This window comes from Mugil cephalus, chromosome 2, assembly GCF_022458985.1.
Source record: "Mugil cephalus isolate CIBA_MC_2020 chromosome 2, CIBA_Mcephalus_1.1, whole genome shotgun sequence".
Classification (NCBI taxonomy): domain Eukaryota; kingdom Metazoa; phylum Chordata; class Actinopteri; order Mugiliformes; family Mugilidae; genus Mugil; species Mugil cephalus.
The window spans coordinates 24,424,337-24,443,248 of record NC_061771.1 but is presented as its reverse complement, the minus strand read 5'-3'; the positions used below and the strand labels follow the sequence as shown (position 1 = coordinate 24,443,248).

Below are 18,912 nucleotides of genomic sequence, written 5' to 3'. Positions count from 1 at the left end.
CGTATTGTCACCTTTAAAGGTCGCGCGCGGTTGGAAACAATTGCGTCGAACACTCATTGCCGCTCGAGACGCCACAAACAGACCGGCCGCGTTCAGCATAATGGCAGCGTCGTCGAGTAGCTTCGTGTTTGTTGCCTTATTAATTTGATCATTCTCCTGTCTCTGCTCCATCTGTGCACCCTTCTGTCTCTGCTGCCCACATACATCCAACACACATTCTCGCCCGTATGTAGTCCCAGTGGCCTTTTTTTTTTTTTTTTTTTTTTTTTTACATAAGAGAGTCACGAAGCGCAGCGCATGTGGATTTCGATCTCACTCTCACGCTGCAGGATCTGCTTTTCCCGCTCGCGCCCGGCCGCACGGAGTCTTTGTTTATTCATCTCAAACTGCTTTGACACAGTCGTCATCGGCTGATGCCTCATCCCAGCCTCCCCCCTTGCACTGGGTCGACCCGCCTGCATGCCCCGGTGTCTGACGCCGCCTCGAACCCGACTCACCGGGGAGCCTCAGAAGTTGCGCCCCGTTAGCGAAGCGGTCGTACCACTGCACCTGCACCTCACCGATTAAACCATAGACGAGTTATTTTATTGATCCTGTATGTAAATACGTGGTTCTGTGGAGATGTCACCGCACCAGATAATGTTCCTCTTAGAGAGGACCCAGTTCAGACTCATCCAAAGCAGCTCTCGGCCCAGGAGTGTTAAAGGTTGTCAAGCGTGAAGCTAATAGTTATCCACTCTCAAACCAAAAGCGAGTGGAAGGTCAGCTTTTTACGGGGTCATTTTAGTTTCGTATGTACGATGCATGTCCTATACAACACCGACGAGCTCACCAGCTGTGGCTTTTCAAAACTTTTCTTTTGAAGGTTTTAGTAGTTTATAATACACTTGGCACACGCTCTACATCCATTTATGTTCAGACACCTGTCAAAACATACGCAACTTAACATTTATAGTGCCACTTAAAGGTTAAACAGTGGATTTTCACCCAGGTCCCAATCAAGAGAACCCAATCAAGTAAATGAAACAGCACTATTACACTTGGTCAATTTTTCTTTTCAGGAAAAAGAGCTAATATTACATATCTGTGAGGCGCAAGTGAATTGTTAGGTCGAATCCACGTGTTCAGAAGCCTCGTTTTGTTTCAAAGAAAATCTGACTGCTGTGTTTATCTGTAAGAGAGTAGTGAATACTGTTACCTAATAAAAAAAGATTCATCTGGATGAACATTCATCAGAGGTGTAAAACAAGAGTGTTACTGGAGTAAAATAGCGCAACACAGATGTGTAAAATAAGGAATTGAGACGTATTACCGGGGCTTTGATCAATGACCAAAGCTTTAATACGTCAAAGGGCTTTTTTTTTCCCTCCCCCAACTTTTCCAGGGTTTCATCCATCAGTCTTTCATCCATCCACCGTCACAGCGTCTTTTTCCCTCCTCAAATATATTGCACTAGATACTGAACAAGGATGTGAACTGCTGAGTGTTCGTCCTTACTGCTGAGTTGCCAAACACCTTTGGCAAGCACTCACAGTGCTCAGGAGTTGGCTGAGGCTCCACAGTTGGATTGTTTCCTGCCCGGAGCTCCACAGCTGCCATTATCTGTCACTTAGAGGTGGAGAGAGGAGCTTTAGGTCAGGAAAAGTTCAGACTTCTATAAATTATTTCTTGGAGCTTCCAAACGACTCATCACACCTGCTAAAGCTCTGCTTATATTATGTTTTAAAGTATTTTTTTGAGCATGATTGTGTTACTTTATGTCGACGATCCCCATGTTTAATGCCTCTCTTGTCTGAGGTTGAAAGCGCTCCACTGAGCGCAGTGTTTGAGAGTGACAGTCAGTGGCGGCATGCGGTTAGAAAATTGGAAGAACACATCTCAGGTGGCCAATGATGTGCAATGACTGAAAACATTTTTTGAGCCAGGCATACCAAGCCGTCATCATACATCCACCAAAATTGGCTCGCCTCTGAGTTTAGTGCAGTTCAGCTCATGAGCTGCTCGGATTCAGTCGCCGGTGCAGAAGTCTCGCAGTAGAACTCAGCATAGTGATGCAGAAATCACAGCTGCAGATATGGGCAGAATTATTATAAACCAAGCTTTAAAGACAAGATACAACATCCAACAGAAAACATGCATTAAGAAGCAGCACACTTAAACTAAGATGCACAATCTCACTGTTGATAATAACACACAAAAACTAAAAACAATCAAATAAAATAACTAAACAGTCCATGATAAGTAGAATTAGTCCATGCTCGATATCTTAAGCAGTCCACAAGTAGTCTTCCACTAATCAGATCCCCTCCATCTCCAGCTCCATGCCAGCCCCCCGAAGCTCATAGCTAAAGAATATAATATTAAAAACATTCCCCATTTCCCATTATGTTCATCATCAATTGTTTCTTTCAAAAGCTGCTACTTTGCCTACCTCTGCATGCCAACATTGCCTACAACAACAGCAAGCGACGCACCATTTTTCAGATTCGTCTGTTGATAAAAGTCCACACCGACTGGTCACTGATGACGTCACTAATGAAAACACAGTAGAAACTGGTGCTTTGCAACAATGAAATCCACATTTTTGACATGAAAACATATGAACGTATAACAAACGGCTCATACGCTTCACACCTTGCACTGCAGATATGTATAGCCTGTATAAAAACAGGCTGCACCATCAGTAGCGTTTAACAGTACTCCACAGCATGTTGTGATATAAGGTTTTCAACGATGTAGTATTTCTCTGGAGCCTTTTCCAGCTTAAATAACTTTAACACTGAAAATTCACCAATACACTGTTGATGTGCAGCCTCCTTCTTCTCTCTGGGCGTTTGGTGAAGTCGTTAATTGTCGTGACGATTTGGACTGTTCCTCCGTTAGCGTTGTCGAAGGCCTTTTCAGATCCATGGTCGGTGTCCATTGTTTCAGGACCCACTTACATATTCTGCTTGTCACGACAGAATGAGCTTCACCTTTAGTGAAGTGTTTCCACACACTTGATGGACCACTGCTGCCGTGACACACTGGGCTCCTCACCTGTCTTCTCTGAGGCGTTAATGTTGTTACAGTCGACGTTATGCTTCTACAACTGTCGGATCGACTCGCCCCTTACAACCCCTAATGTGTGGTAGTCGAGTAATGCTCTTCTCACGCACCATGTAAAACGTATCCCTTCATTCACATACATACGGCTCACTCGCTCACATTAAGTGTAATCTGTGAAGCAGCCAGTGTTTGCCCTCACAGCTTCACTTAGTGTTCATTAAAGGCAGACGGTGAGGTGTTGTAAAGGTAATTTTCTCAGTTTTGCTACAGTGATTACTGTCACGGCGTCTTGGTGTCTGCCTGGAAGAGATTTCCCCGCTCTCATTTCCACGCTGCTCCCACGTGCCAGTCGTTGATTATCATGCGCTGGGCTTCGAGCAGATAGCTTTCTGTGAAAACGGATGGATTAATTGCACATCGCAGACACACAGCTGTTTTAACTCTATGCAATTGGTCGAATTGTCTTAACGTCTTAACGGTTGGGGAAGTTGTTTCAGCATTTATCTTCAGACAACCGCTGAACGTTGGGTTTTAGTAGTGAGATCTTGGTCGGTCGTGCAGTGTTTCGTCTAGAGTTGGTTCTAATGTTTTGTATTTTGATAGATGAAGCTATAGCGAGAGTGCAGGGCCAGTTATTAGCATCTCTCATCTATGTTTTTACAGTAAAAAGATGTGTATTTACGTCGAAACTGTTTCGCCTATTAGAAAAAAAAATCACTTTTAGTTTGCACCATAAATATAATTAATTTCGTAGCTACGGCGACAGCCCAGATGTCGTAAGGTGACGTGAAAGCCTCCCCACAAACGTTGTGATTGATCCGCAACGTTCAAATCGATCGTTTCGAACCAAAATTTTCAGCAAAAGCTCCGGCCTCCATTGTTGAAAGTGAAGCAGGAAGCAGAAAGCGGACTGAGCCGGACTGACGGGTGCACTAGTGTAAATGCAGCGGGCGTAGGCTACGTGCGTAGGTTACAGCGTCTGTGTCTCACGGCGCCTTAAACAAGCCTTTAATCATCTGCAGCTGCGGGGGAAGTACACGGTTCAACACGGGTAGCAGGTAAAATGATCAATGTTGTTGATGCGGAGCTCAGGTTCTCAGCCTTTGTATGAAAGAGGCTATGATCTGCAAAAAAAAAAAGAGGTGCAGGGGCTGTCAAATCTGCCAAGTACACACCACGTCTCTGTTTCATACAGTAGCAGTCAAAAGTTTTCGAAATGTGGTAATTGAACTGGATGATCATTTAGGAGGATGGAGTCGGATTGATTGAATTAAACAATAGTTTCTTTTATTCGGTCGAGGCCACTGACTAAAGTGTCAGAGTAATAGGAGCGTGTGTACGTAAAACACGATACACTTCAGTATAAACCAAAGCTTCCCAGATGAAAACACAATTGAATCTAAAGCTGTCAGTTATTAGAACTGATGCTGATACCAGAGCCTTCATGGAGACTTATTATATTAGACTATATTCATTCTCAGTTGTGTATCTAATGAACTGGCAAGAGGTGTAACACAGATTTAATCTAAAAACACTGCCTTCTTTCACTTCTCGTACCTGATTGTGTCGAGGATCTTGACCCACAGGGTGAAAATTGAACGTTCAGTTTCTCTTTGTGACTAAAAACCTGCGAGCGTTATTGTCCTCAGACATGCTGTGGTAATAGTAGTGGGCAGTTGCCACTTAGTGCTCTGAGTAAACGATGTGACATAGAGTGAGCACGGCTGACACGCTGCCATCTGTGTGATGTGTGTGTGTGTTGCAGGATTCCTGGCAGGCTGAACGACAGACGCACACCCCTCGGAGAGCTCAACTGGATCTTCACCGCCATCACCGACACCATCGCCTGGAACGTGCTGCCTAGAGGTGAGGCTTCGCACGTTTCCACATCTCCACATGGAGTCGAGGCCAGTGGTTCGATCACTGATTAAATCGCTGGCCGTGTTCACGCGGATGTTGAATAAAATGATCTGATTAGAAAACTTCATTTACTTCATGGAAGTGGTTCTGAGTCAAATCTACTGGAAATATATGAGCAAGTTAATTTCCCCCAACTTTGTCTCCAACGCTTAATCAATCCAGTAGAAGATGTCTCCACGTTTTCAGCGCTGCCGTTTCTCACTCCGTTCGTCTTTTCAAACACTTGCTTTCAACAGCTGGTTGTTTTTTCTACCTCCATGTTTCTTTTCCTCCTCGAAACTATTCACCTGATGTTTACAACACGTGGAGCACACACGCTCAGAGCGAATTCAGAAATGAAATTAATTTCAACCAGAGACCAGCAGATCAGGAGTTTACGAGGTTATTCTACTGGTTTACATCACCCCCCTCTACATCTCATTCAAACTCTTTCTCACATTTTTATCATCACTGTTCACCTACATATTTTACAACGTATATCACTCTGCTTTTTATCCAGCTGTAAGAACCCAACAGTTCTTCCACCACTCTCCTTCGCTCTCTTCACTGTCACTCAGCATATCTTAATTTTTCTTTTCTTCCATCTCAGCTTTCTTACCTTATCACTGAAACAGTTGTTTTAAACAGTCAGACAATTGGCTTTGTTCCTAATGCAGCTTATCCCCAATACTGAGTTTTTTTTTTTTTTGGAATAAGAATATTATAAATGTCTTTAGTCTTCAGTTCACGTCTTTCTGTCTCTTTGATGTTAAAATCATCTCTTTTTTTTTGCAGTTTCTTATTGACAGACAAGATTCTCAGTCATCCAGGTCATAAAAAAAAACAAAAAACAGAAAAAAAGCTGAAATGAAGACAACTGGTTGAGTTTTCTTGTCGATGTTTCACCCAAGTGACTGATGGAGAGTTTAGATTTTTAAAAGAAAACTCTTCGAGGGTTAGGATTCGCGTTTGAAACTTGTTTTGACGAGGGTCTCACCTGTTATCAGAGGAATCTATTTGGATCCTGTCTCCGTCTCCGGTGAATGCTCCTTTACTGACCCGTTAGCGTCCCGAGGCTCCAGACTGTGTTGTAAATTGATGGCAGATTACATCTCAGTCCACCAGTCTATTGACCTACATGGCTTCCTTTCAAAACATCTGTCTTCTCTGTAGTTTCTAGCCATTAAGGGGCTGTTAGAGTAGCACTCATTAGGGGGAAAAAGAAACACCAGGCGGGTTAATCTGAACACATTTGTCCAGTTACAGATGAGTATCTGGTCATTACACTCTATTTCACGGAGAGAATCAGAAAGATATTTGGATGAATCATCTTAAAGAAAACATCACAGGTTGGTGGAGATTGCATCTGAGCTGGATCTGAACAGGCCATGATGGAAAATGAAACGAGCCACGTGCTGCTGAACTCAGGGACAAATACAGACAATGCATCTTTATACAGACTATGAGCGTTAAGGCTGAATTAAAGTTCTTGGGACTTTGTGTCCTGTTCTTTGTGTCTTTTTTGCCAGTCAGGTTCATTTTCATTTCTACGTCACGTTCAACTACGGAGACTGAAACTTACTACACAAAAAAAGAAGAAGAAACTACAAATGCTTGTACCTCTGAATCTCCTCAGTTCACATTTGCTTTGTGATCCATCGATCCAAAACAATCAGATGTGACGATAGTAAAGCAGAAACATGCTACGGCCGAGCGGACCAATCAGCTCTCTCATCTGGACCGATGCGGAGGTATAAACTACGCGTCATCACATTGTGAGCGGGAGCATCGTATAGAAGAACGTCTGACACGTACAGTTCTGATTTCAAAAACAAAATTCTTGATCTGCTCTCCTACCCTCAGCAGCTCCAACGTCGAGCTCAGTCCGTGTCGCACATTCAGTTTCCATCATGATTTCAGTATTTTTTATTATTACTGCCGCTAGTCTTTTAACCTACTGCAGTTAAACGTGATGCCTTTAAATGGAACTCGGAGAGATTGTGGTTGCGACAATGGAAGTCGCATACACACAAAACGTTGTTGAACGCAGTAACATGAGTGAGATCTCTACTGCTGCAGTTGAACACAACATAGTTATTTTGAGCGTATACTCAATAAAATAACCTTCATGAGGCTAAATTTAGCGCAGGGCCGTTGCGTCAGGAGGGATTTCTATTGAATAGTGTAGCCAACAACCAGGAAACTGAGCGTGCCGTCAGAATCAGAGTCCAGTCTTTTTTCATTTGACTCACTTTTTTCACTGACGTCTGTGGCCGGTTTGGTAACTTTGTCACGTAACACGTGTTCTCTGAGGATGTTAAAAGCAGTTAAACCAACACACAAAAAAACAACACATATGTAAATGTTAGACGTTAGCAACACCCTTGTTTTGTTGCAGTGTTTTGCAACTTGCAGATGTTCCTAATAACAACGTACTCTCCACCAGACACGTTGAGCCGAGGAAGATCTCTGGATGAATCATCTTGGAGAAAAAACATCACAGGCTCGTGGAGGTGGAGGAAAAGCAAAGCCTCCACCTGAGCCGCGCTCAGATCTGTATCCGAACGGGTCCGGGCAACGATGAAAAATGAAACGAGCCACGTGCCGCTGAGCTCAGGGGAGCCCGAATTAGGGCGTCTAATAAAAACTTCACAATAGCGACGCATCAGCAGTACTAAAAGTCTGAGGACATCCCCAGTGCACGGAAATGGTGGAGCTGTTGATGTAAATGCCAGAAGTGCAGTACGTGCAGGTCGGCTCCTCGGATTGAGATTAATTGTGTTTACTGTGTCTGGCGCAGTAATTGTGGATATCAGTACAGAGCGGCATGAACACGTACACACACATTCAACGCCGGTCACGCGGCACCCTCAGGCTCAACCCGCACAGAAGAACACAAACTCCACTTTTTTCTTTTTTGACGTGTGCACATATTTCGCATGCATCGCACGCAGGTTCCCTCGCTGGCCACCTGTCTCTTTCACACGACTCACGTCCACACACTCAGACTCTCATGAGACAAACTGCATCCCGGCTATGTGACAGCGCTGACGGCCGCCAAAGCCTTTTAAACCCCAGAGGCTCTGCTGTTAATGAAGCAGCGCACATCAGAGAGAATCCCTGCACACCTAATCCAAATCTCACACTCCAAGCGGCCGGACGACGTTTCAAATGTAGCATCCGCCGCACACAAACAGAGGATTCATAATCATAAGCCAGGAGATTGGGCCCCCGTTGAAGTGAATCAGCGAATACATGAATGTAAATGTAACCGCGGCAGCTGAATCTGCATTTCTCCGTCCTCTTTATTGCGCGAGCGCGCACATTAGCGTACAACGGTTTGTCTCCAAAGAGGCCACTTTGCTCTAATTCAGCCTCTTGTTCGGCCGCCCCATTTTTCTCACTTCTGATCTTCTCTGTCATGATTTTCACCCCGGATAACGTCTCACCTCTCTCTACCTCTTTCTGTCCCGTCAGATTTGTTCCAGAAGTTGTTTCGTCAGGACCTGCTGGTGGCCAGCTTATTCCGCAATTTCTTGTTAGCGGAGAGGATAATGAGGTCGTACAACTGCACGCCGGTCAGCAGCCCCCGACTGCCCCCGACCTACATGCACGCCATGTGGTAAGAGGCTCAATCGCATGCACACGAATTACAGAGAGAGAGAGAGAGAGAGAGACAGTCGTCCTCAGTGCTTCGCTGCTTGTTGATACACACTCCAATTAGAGACCTTCTAACAGACGCGTGTTTTGATTAAAAAGACAGCGCTCTGTGTCGTTCGGGTGTGGTATGCATATTTAATGATTGTGAAGTGGTTTCTTTACTAAAAGCTGTAGGGGGAATAAAAATAATGCCATCAACCCAATCTCTTATGAGCAAATGGGCAAATTGGCCTCCAGGCTTATTTGCCCGAAAGTTATGGGCTCGTTTATTAAATGAAAGCTGCACTCTTAAAAAAAAAAAAAAAAACAGCCGGTAACCGCTGCGCATTGTGTCTGTGTCAGTGTGTAATGTTTATTTTTAAGGTAATGAGAAAAAAAAAACAGTTTTGTAACCGTGAGATATCCATAGTAGTTGCCAGTGCTGGAAAGTTTACAGAGCTTAAAGGAAAACTTTTTAACAGCTCTGCAGGATTTGGTGTGTGATTAGCTTAGCATCATGTTTAATCAGTGGGGACTTTCAGCTTTAGGTTTTGGCAATAACCTTCAGTGACATTGTCAATTCTGCGTTCGAAATGTTAGGTCTATAATGATAATAATGTGTATTTATAAATAGCACTAGGCTGATTTTAATATAGAACACATTATTAGATTATACTTTAAATTATCAGACCAAGGCAACTGTTTCATTATGTCATTATCAGAAAATATGATTAAAAAAAAAACAACTTTTTTTTAAACTTTCACCACAACACTGCCGCAACATTATTTGGATTAACTGAGATGTGTAAAACTATATCGGACCGATTATGAGACATCAGCCGCTGCAGTCGAGGCCGTAAATGAGCCTCAGTCTGACTGAGAGCGGCACCATCTTTATCTCATTGAGTCAATGCAGCCGAGACGCAGACTGTAGCGATATGGACAATGAGTCTTTATACAGTCTATGAGCATCAAGGCCCAATTAAAGTACTGGGGGACATTGTGTCCTTTTCAGTTATTTTGAAAACAGATATTTAATACCGCGACCAGGACCGTTACATCAGAAGGGATGTGTATTAAGTAATGTACCCAACGACCAGGAAAGCGAGCGTGTATTCACAATCAGAATCCACTCTCTTTCCATTTGACTCACTTTTTTCCACTGATTAAGCCGGCCCTTGAAGGGGACATGACGCACTAAACGTAGTTATGATAATTTAGAGAGGAGCAGATTATAAGACGAATTAAAGGGAGTCCTGCATTGCTCCTGCATGTTAACATGAGTTTTTTAAAGTTAAAGACTGGGAGGAGAAACCTGTTCATTTCCATCATTCACCGCTGACACCACCATCTGTTCTAGCTGCGCTGTAAAGGAAGAGTCTTGAAGTGGAATTTGCATTTTGCACTGTTGGATCTTAAGTAGGTTCGAAGCAAGAGCTTCAAAAGGCAAAAGGAAGAAATGGGAGCAAGAGACCAAAAAAAAATGTGAGCAGGCAATTTATTTAAAACAACAATTTAACTGAAACAGGCTCGTTTCATTCATAAGCTGATGAAAAATTTAAAGCCTTATTCGCACGGGGCTAGTTTTTTACATTCTCTCCATTTTTTTTTACATTTTTACATTTACCTGCTCTCCTCGCCGCCATCTCTGTCCAGAGCCGCTGAATCTCCTACATCCTCGGCAAAAAATGGGTCTCTGGTTTAGTTGAGAGAAAAATCTCCCTTTCTGCCTCGTCTGATGACGTAGAGAGTGGCGTAAAATAAAGATGGCGGCGAGTACGATCCAAAACGGATCATTTTAAAAGCAGATTTTCTTTAAACCAACTGATTTTTTTTATCATGTTCTGTTTCGGCATTGTGTTTAGCACTGCATGTACACACTGGTACTATGTTGGTGTATGTTACATGTGTTTCATGTCCCCTTTAAATCCACCTTTTGAGTGGAAGCAGCTCAGCAGTAACATGTCCAGACTACTGTAAAAAAAAAAAAACAAAAAAAAAACGGTAACTGTCTAAAAAAAACAGCATCCGTGGTCGGTGTCACCTCTTTGTTTGAAACATCACGGTTCAGCTATACTGTAACACGTGTTCTCTGAGGATATTAAAAGCAGATTTCAGTTAAAACGACGCACAAAGAAACAAGATTACACAACACACGCTTGCTGCAGTGTTTTGCGACTTGCACCGTTCTGCTGATTTGTCCTCCGTGTATTTTCTCATTGCTCTGCACACACAGAGGTGCTGAGCAGCCCCGTCTTTGCCCATTGACTCGTTGTTTGCTCCCTCACACTGTGTCGGAAGCCACATCTCATCTCCCATCTCCCTGCAGTTACACAAACACTTCTCCCGCCATCTATCGTTCCTCTTCTCGTACAAATGCCTCCCTCCATCCCTCCCACTCATTATCAGGCTGGATGAAAAAAAATAAATAAATAAAAAAATGCTCTATCTTTGCCTCAAGGAGAAACTTGTTGTGTAACATCTATGTTATTGTAAAGAATGCATCTCCTCGCTCCTTCGGCGAGCGGTGGTATCTCTTCCTCGCTCGTACAGGCCCATTATTTTAGATAGCGGGTGCATCGCGCGGTTTACGGCCCAAGAAATTGGGAGTTGCACTTTGTTTTCGCCGCGGCGCATGCAGTATTAAAGCAGGACAGAGTAACGACGGAGAGGTGCTTCAGGAGTGCCAGGAACAACACTGAGAGGACGATAAAAAATACAAGTGTCGTAGATGAAAGGCAAGTAGAAAAATAAAGGTCTGGATGAGCGCGGAAGGAGGATGGAGAAGGGGGGAATTAAGCAATTTGGGGCCTCGTTGATGGATGTCGGTGCCCAAACGCAAACAGCAATTGTTATTCAAATGGAGCAGAATAAGGGAGAGCGGATAAACCCAAGGCTGATTACTCCCTCGTGGGCAGTTACAATGTGGGAGTGTGCTTCTATTTTATGTGTGCGCTCGTGACTGTGCGTCGCTGCACCACACTCTGCAGGATACGAGGGGGGAGAAAAAAAAAAAAAAAAGAGCCTAGTCAGCCACCAACTGGTCCTTTACACTGCTCTGCTGTCGGATGCCCCCCCACCCTCCACCCCCACCCCATCTTACAACCACCTCACACACAACACGCAGACGGGCGCTGGTGATGAGTTGCTCATTCGTATTCGACGGTGGCCGCGTCCAAGTTAGCGCTGTCATCTCTAGGAGTGCAGCAGCCTCCTCGCTGCGAGCGCGTCCTCGATGATTAGCCTGCTCTGCCTGCTTGTTTCCACGCAGCTCAATTACATAAACACCAGCACGAACAGACGTTAGCTGCCAATGTTTTCACTCAGACTCCAATCCCAGTACTTGAGGTTACGAAACCTGATAAATATCATTTTCTACCTTATTTTTTAATTACAGGAAGCATATTGCACTCGGAGATGATTATTCCAGGTCTGGTTGTGTCTGTGCGTGCGGACCAGGTTAGTTGATTTGTGTATGGCCACACGGCTCAGGTTGTTAGAAGGCTGCTTTGTGGTTTTGTGGGCATGGGTACAATCATTACAGGGAACATTGAGGGGGTAGTGATTCGAGAAGTAGTTTCAGGGCCGCAGGGTCTCAAGTTCCTCTGTGCCCATGTGTGAGGTGCCTTAAGCAAGCTCCGAACTTTTCCCAGGGCTGGATGAAGAGAGAAAATTTGTCTGTGAAGAATCAATACAGTAAAATTCATTTTTAAGGTCTTCATTTATCAAAAGAAATATCTCATTATATTAGGTTTGTCAATAAGGCTGGATGGATGGATGGATGAATGGATGGATACTTACGTACTTACTTATTTATTTACGTACTTACTTACGTACGTACTTACTAACTTACGTAGTACTTAATTACTTACTAACTTACGTACTTACTTTCTAACTTACGTACATACTTACTTACTAACTTACGTATTTACTTACTTACTAACTTATGTACGTACTTACTTACTTACTTACGTACGTACTTACTAACTTACGTACGTACTTATTTACTTACGTACGTACTTATTTACTTACTTACGTACGTACGTACTTATTTACTTACGTACTAACTTACGTACGTACTTACTTACTAACTTACGTACGTACTTATTTGCTTACTTACTAACTTACGTATTTATTTACTAACTAACTTACTTACGTACTTACTCATTTATGCACTTATTCACTTATTCCTGCTTGGGGCAGGAAAGGCTTCCTGGCTTCCGCTTTCGTTAAAGGAAGTCGCTAAACCCAGAGGTACCCGAAGCAGAGGACTGGATTGAAGAAGGAGAAATTAAGTTTAACCCTCAGACTGGAAACAGACAAATCCCATAGGTTCTAGAAACACTGTATTGAATGTACACTACAACGCAAATCAATTCAGATTATGCCACTTGTTGAACGCTCAACAGAAGAAAAAAAAAATAGTCTGTAAGAGATGAAATGTAACATTTTCTTTACTAAAATGAATTAAACATGCATAAATAATAATTCCATCTTGAAAACAGCTGTTCGTTCATTTTCCTATCTTCCATCTGCTGTTTAATAGACTCTGTAACCGTCATAGCGCAAAATGACAGTCTCACATGTTATTGCATTCGAAAAAAATAAATTGGATAAATCAATAATGGCTGAAACAAATGAGGTACAAAGTAATACAGTCTCCAAAAAATCTGCTTATATAACATCACATTAAATTACATTAGCGACAGAGAACTTTGCCCGATTTCCTCTAGTACTTAGAAATGAGCTTAGCAGCAGCCTTACGGCAGAAGTTAATATATTCAGCAGCAACATCTCTTAATAAAGTACTTTTTTATTTATTTCTTTTTTTTTTCTTTTCTTTTACTAGCAATCAAACCCTCTCCACTAATGCTTTCCCTGGGAGTTTCAGTATCTAAGACCTGTAAAGCATATTGAGGCAATATGGATTGTTATTCATGATATATAAATAAATGACTGGACTGAATAATTGAAACTGGTGCCAGCTGTTATCAATAGCTGAAATACTTTTGCCAAGTGGCAACAAACTGACCACAGGCGGCATTTAGTGGATAAAGGCCCAGGGAGCGGTTTAGGGATTAGGTGACTGCCGTTTATTCACTTCATCCTCTCACATTTTCTTCCTGCCTGTCCGGTTCTTTAGATGTATGAATCCTGCCTCTCTTTTCCCTTCCTGAAGAAGAAACTTTAACTTAAAATGTGCCAGAAAGAAAAACATTGCTGCATTATTCCTACGTGATGCCTTTGCAAAAACAATCATTACAGGAGTTTTTCTAATGAGGGTTATTATTAGACTTTCACACTGTGAGGTGCAATGAAATAAATATTATTACATCCAGACTAACTTCCCGAGAATATCATCATTGCTGTTGTCTTTTGCAAATAATTTCCTGTAAATCCACTTAGAAGAAAACAGAAGAACTTCTCTGGGAATCTTCAACGTCTTTTTAAGGCTTTTCCAACCAAAGCTCACGGATTTTGAATTACCGTAACTCGCAGTGGTTTGCGCTGTTGACAAAATTCCTAGTGTGGCAGAACACTGGGAAGTTGTGCTTTTGTCTGGAAGATCTTCGTGACATCTAAAGGGAATAACTAGCTTTGTTTTTACCAACAAATTCTTCCAAACAACTCTCTCTTCCTTGGTCTCTCCGGTCTTTCGTTGCTCCCCAACCTGCAGCCGACAGCAGCGGTGCATCATCATTACCGTAATGACAGCTTTTTTCCTCCAGAAAGCGTAACTTACCAGTGTTCAGCCACACTTTTTTTTTTTTTTTATCCAGCAGTGGATGTTTAAGTCTTAAAGGGTTCAAAAATAACCTTATATGTTTAAGTCCTACAAATATGAAACATGGAAGCTTCATTTGTTTGGAAGCTGCAGATCTGTTCTTATCGTCCAAACTGAACGAGGTCCAGCTTCTTCAAATCAGACCTCGCGGCAGCTGCATAAGCAGCTCCTGCTCTTAATAATGCAGCAGTGTCTGTTAATGTTTCTGCCCCGAGCGCTGAAGGTTCGGGCTGAGTGTATAAATTCCTCCATTTATTGGAAAGCCTGGGAAGCCGGCCGTGCTCCCTAGCCGCGTATTGTTGCGTTTGCATGTTGAGCTACATGCTTCTGCGAGTCCACACATCTCTATTAAATCACCGTGGGCTAATAGGAAGAGCCATTTAAGCCGCAGAAAGAGTCACTCGTTCAGCGTCGCATTACATCGCTGCGCGCTGACTGGGTGAGCGGCTCGAGTCCTAACTCATGTTAACTGAGAGGAAAAAGCCCCATCGAGGCCCTGAGTTCAATTTGCTGCAAGAAAAAGGAGCCGGAAAGTGGAAGGAAGAGAGACGGACGGAGAGAGGGGGGGGAGAGAGAGAGAGATGGAAATAGAGAATAGAGAAGCTGTGAAAGGTTTGATGTGAGTTACGTAACCCCATGAATTAGAAATGATGGCCATGAGAGAAGAGCTGATGTTTAGAAGGGGGGATTAAAGGCTCCTCGCTGCCCTCTGCAGGACCTCGGGCTGGAAATTCAAAGAGGTGTGTATGGGCGGGTGTGTGTGAGGGGGGAAAACACGAACTGACAGAAATGAACGTAAATGGTCGGGTGGAAACCTCAACCAGGCGATGACGCGCCTCTTTTTCTGTTTTGCTCGTGGACAGGGAGTGATTAAACCTCTAATAAATGAGTCAGCTTGATGTATATTCTGATGAGAACTGAGTTGAGATCGTAATCCTGAGATACGGCGTCGCGCATCGGCCAGGCCGTAGTAGTGTCCGTTTCTGGGGACGCTCCTCATAACATATGATGTCATTTTAATCTCTCTACAGGCAGGCGTGGGACCTGGCCGTGGACATCTGCCTTTCTCAGCTGCCTACCATCATCGAGGAGGGCACCGCCTTCAGAGTAAGCGTGCGCGTTTGTGTGTGTGTGTGTGAAAAGCGAATAACCTCTTGATCGGTGGAAAGATGCTACATTCGTGGTTTTCGGGGGACAAGGAGCCGTGATGGATGCCTTTTATCCGGAATCAGGCCGCGCTTGTCGACACCAAACAGCTCTCGTTTACCGGCACCAGCATCTTCAGCGGCTCTATTAATCTCACAAACGCCCCATTCCCAGCGGATGACGTTGTAAAACGCCAGGTTCAATAACTCAAGTGCGAGCGTCAAATAAAAATAGAGTCCCAGAAACCACTAGGCCGGCGCATTTCGGGCACTGCTGTGTTTACCGTCATATTTACTGACGCGGCAGGAGACTGTGATGGAGACGCTGAGCGGAACGGAAACTGGCGGCGGCTGACGTAATCTGGGTCGACGCGTCTCTGTGTCTGAGAGCCGACACCCAGGCGTTAGGTCTGGACCAGAGCGGCAGCCTTACACAAACTAATCAGGTGAGTTTGAAGATGGAGAAACCGAGAGCTCTTTATCCTGAGCTGTTGTCCCTTCCACCTGGTGATCGGAGGTGGGCATCCTCTCCATCGCTCCCCCTGGAGCAGTTTCCCACCCTCACTCCTCCTCCACTTTCTCTTGCACAAGGGCCGAAAACACTTAACGGCACCGTAATTAAGCCCCCGAGGTCCACTAAAGGAGAACTCTGGCTCGCTCCGTCTTTCGAGAGCCCTTAAATCCTGTCTGATGCGCTTCAGATATTTACCTTCTCTTCTTAGTCTTAGTCTCTGCTCTTGATAATTAACCGTCCTCTTCACCACCACCTTGCCCTCTGAATCATATTTTCATTTTAGGTTCCCATTAAGATTTTTTATTTTTTTTTAAAAACACTGCAAACGTTGGACCTTTTTCAACCGAAAACAGCAAAACCAACCCTAATCCCAAACGTCTTAAAGTTCTAACTCTGCATTTTTTTAAAAAATATATATATTTTTCAAGTATATTTTGAGCGACAGCAGCTCGTCTGTTGGACCAGACCAACGCAGATCAGCCTTTAACTTCCCACATGCATCCACGACCCTCTGGTCTACGGTTCACCTCTTTCCCTTCCTTGGATCACTTTTGATGGACACTGACCGCTGCAGACCAGGGACATCTAACAAGAGCTGCAGTGTTAAAGATGCTCCGCTCATTTGTCTGAACCTCTGAAATCCAGACCAAGCATTTGCTCGCTGCCCGTCATATCCCACCCACTCCCAGGTGGCGCTATAACCAGATGATGTTGTCCTTTTCACCTGCCAGCGGTCTCTATGCCACGGCTGATGGGTTTATGTTCCCCCCTCTAACCTGCAGCGGTACTTCAGATTGGCGTTTCATTCATCTGGAGCCCCATGAGATATTACAACATGTAAAAATTAAAACGCTTGTATTAGCCCAGGGCGGCAATGTGCAAGTAGACGGTTGATGTTAATTTAGCGTGTTTCCATCAGCTGAATTAAGCAAAAAAATATTCTAATGAGTCCTTCACTTAATCAGTGCCACACAAAAACAAAATAATAACGGTAAAAAATCTTATTATAAAGAAAAGCACCTGAAGTGATCGTTTTGCAGAAATAGCAGCTACATGTGTCTTTGTTACGTTATTGGATTATTTTGTCGTTGGAGCTATTTTAAACATCTCCAGTATCCAAGCGCCTCCAAAATCTACTCCACTGCAACCCTCGTTTGAAAGCAATAAGCCCCTTTCATCGTCGCTGTTGTTCTCAGCACACATGCTGCCCCTTTAAGTAAGGCCTTTGCCCACAATGCACCCCACCACACACACACCCGCGCATATGCTACGTATGTAGGGTGTTATTACGCTTTGATTATGCACAAATTAACTCGGCCATCCAGCTGCGAAGCGTTGATATTTCCCCCCCTCTCCTCTCCGCGCCGCCACAATCCCCCGCTGCAGTTTCAACGCTCGGCGTGATCAAAAACTCGGCGGCCGGCAGCCAATCAATCAGCCGAGCTGCTGCGGGAGCGGAGGGAGAGAAGGAGATGGGGGCAGATGATCATGACAGATCAGGATTTATGTTGTTACTGCAGTGCGGTGTCACTTCTGAGCTCGTTATGGCAGGGCTTTTATGAAATGATGGGTTAGTCACTGCAGGCTGCCTCGTTACGTGCGCGTGTGTGTGTGTGTGCGTGTATCTGTGTGTGTGTGTTTGTGTTTGTGAGAGGCGATGAGTAAGCACGATGAATTCTTTACAGTGGTGATAAATATTTTATCTGTGTTTTGTGTCCACAGCACAGTCCTTTCTTCGCGGAGCAGCTGACAGCGTTTCAGGTGTGGTTAACGATGGGTGTGGAGAACAGAAACCCTCCTGAACAGCTCCCGATTGTACTGCAGGTACACACACACACACACACACATATATATCTATGAACTGAGCCAACCACAACATTGTCGACATTTTTAAATCGTTAAAGCAACTGGAGGAAAACAACAAAACTCTTTCATCCATCCGTGATCATTCGCTCGTCCGAGGTCGGGTCACGGTGGCAAAAGGCGAAACGCATTTCACCAGTTCCAGGGGGATCCCTGGGTGCTACCAAGCCGGTCTAGATATGCAGATGTGTAGTCCCTCCGCTGATTTCTGGGTCTAAGCCGTGGTGTTCTCACACCTGGCCGTGGCCGGTAAACCTCCAAATTTACCAGATGCTCGAAGCAGTGGGGTCTACTCCCTCAAGATGTTCAAGCACATCTCTAAGGCCGAGGTTAACCAGTCTGTGGAGGAACCGTCGTACCAGCAGATTCATAAAGTACACGCGCAAGTACAAGACTTTCATAAGGAACAAATGACTACAATACAAAGTATAGACAAATAACTATGTCCATGGAGGATGTAAACATGGCTGTGTAAGTAAAGTTACTAAAGTGCGAGTGTAAACAGTAAGAATTATACACAGGGATTGTATGTTTTCGTATCATTGCAGAGGTAGTGTGGGTAATAAATATATAAAAATGAAATAAAACACAGTAATAAAAAAGAATAAGAATAAGGTGCATAGAGGGCAAACGTGGAGGAGGAGTGTCCCTGGGTTATAACGGTGGGGGCACGGGTGTGTGAACATGCTATGGTTGTGTGTGTGCTGGAGTAAGTGTGTGAGGGGTGTTTGGTGATCGTTCTTGCTGAGATGAGTGTCGGTTCAACAGGCAGACCGATGGTACTGGAACTGTGCTCTGCATTCAGTGTCTGTTGCTGAGGCCCGTGGGGGGGGGGACGGGCAGGTTGCTGAGGAGGTGATGGTGCTTTCACAACATCCCAACACGTTTGACCTCCCCGGCCTCGGGGCAGGAACCCACCCTCCACCCTCAGATCGACGTGACCCCAGACTGGTGGGTGGTCGCTCTCGTCCCAGCTGCTTCATACTGGGCTGCAAAACTTTTTCAAACTTTACGCTTTT

At 44.2% G+C, this 18,912-nt stretch overlaps 1 protein-coding gene across 3 annotated transcripts in view; it reads left to right on the top strand.

Moving 5' to 3' along the window:
- rptor (regulatory associated protein of MTOR, complex 1) overlaps positions 1–18,912 on the top strand; it is a 177,767-nt gene that overhangs the window by 91,671 nt on the left and 67,184 nt on the right. For all 3 annotated transcript variants that reach the window (XM_047578359.1, XM_047578358.1, XM_047578356.1), the window contains exons 9-12: positions 4,814–4,914; positions 8,425–8,569; positions 15,403–15,478; positions 17,753–17,854. In XM_047578359.1, the coding sequence (XP_047434315.1) occupies positions 4,814–4,914; positions 8,425–8,569; positions 15,403–15,478; positions 17,753–17,854 (424 nt within the window). The remainder of the gene's footprint in view (positions 1–4,813; positions 4,915–8,424; positions 8,570–15,402; positions 15,479–17,752; positions 17,855–18,912) is intronic.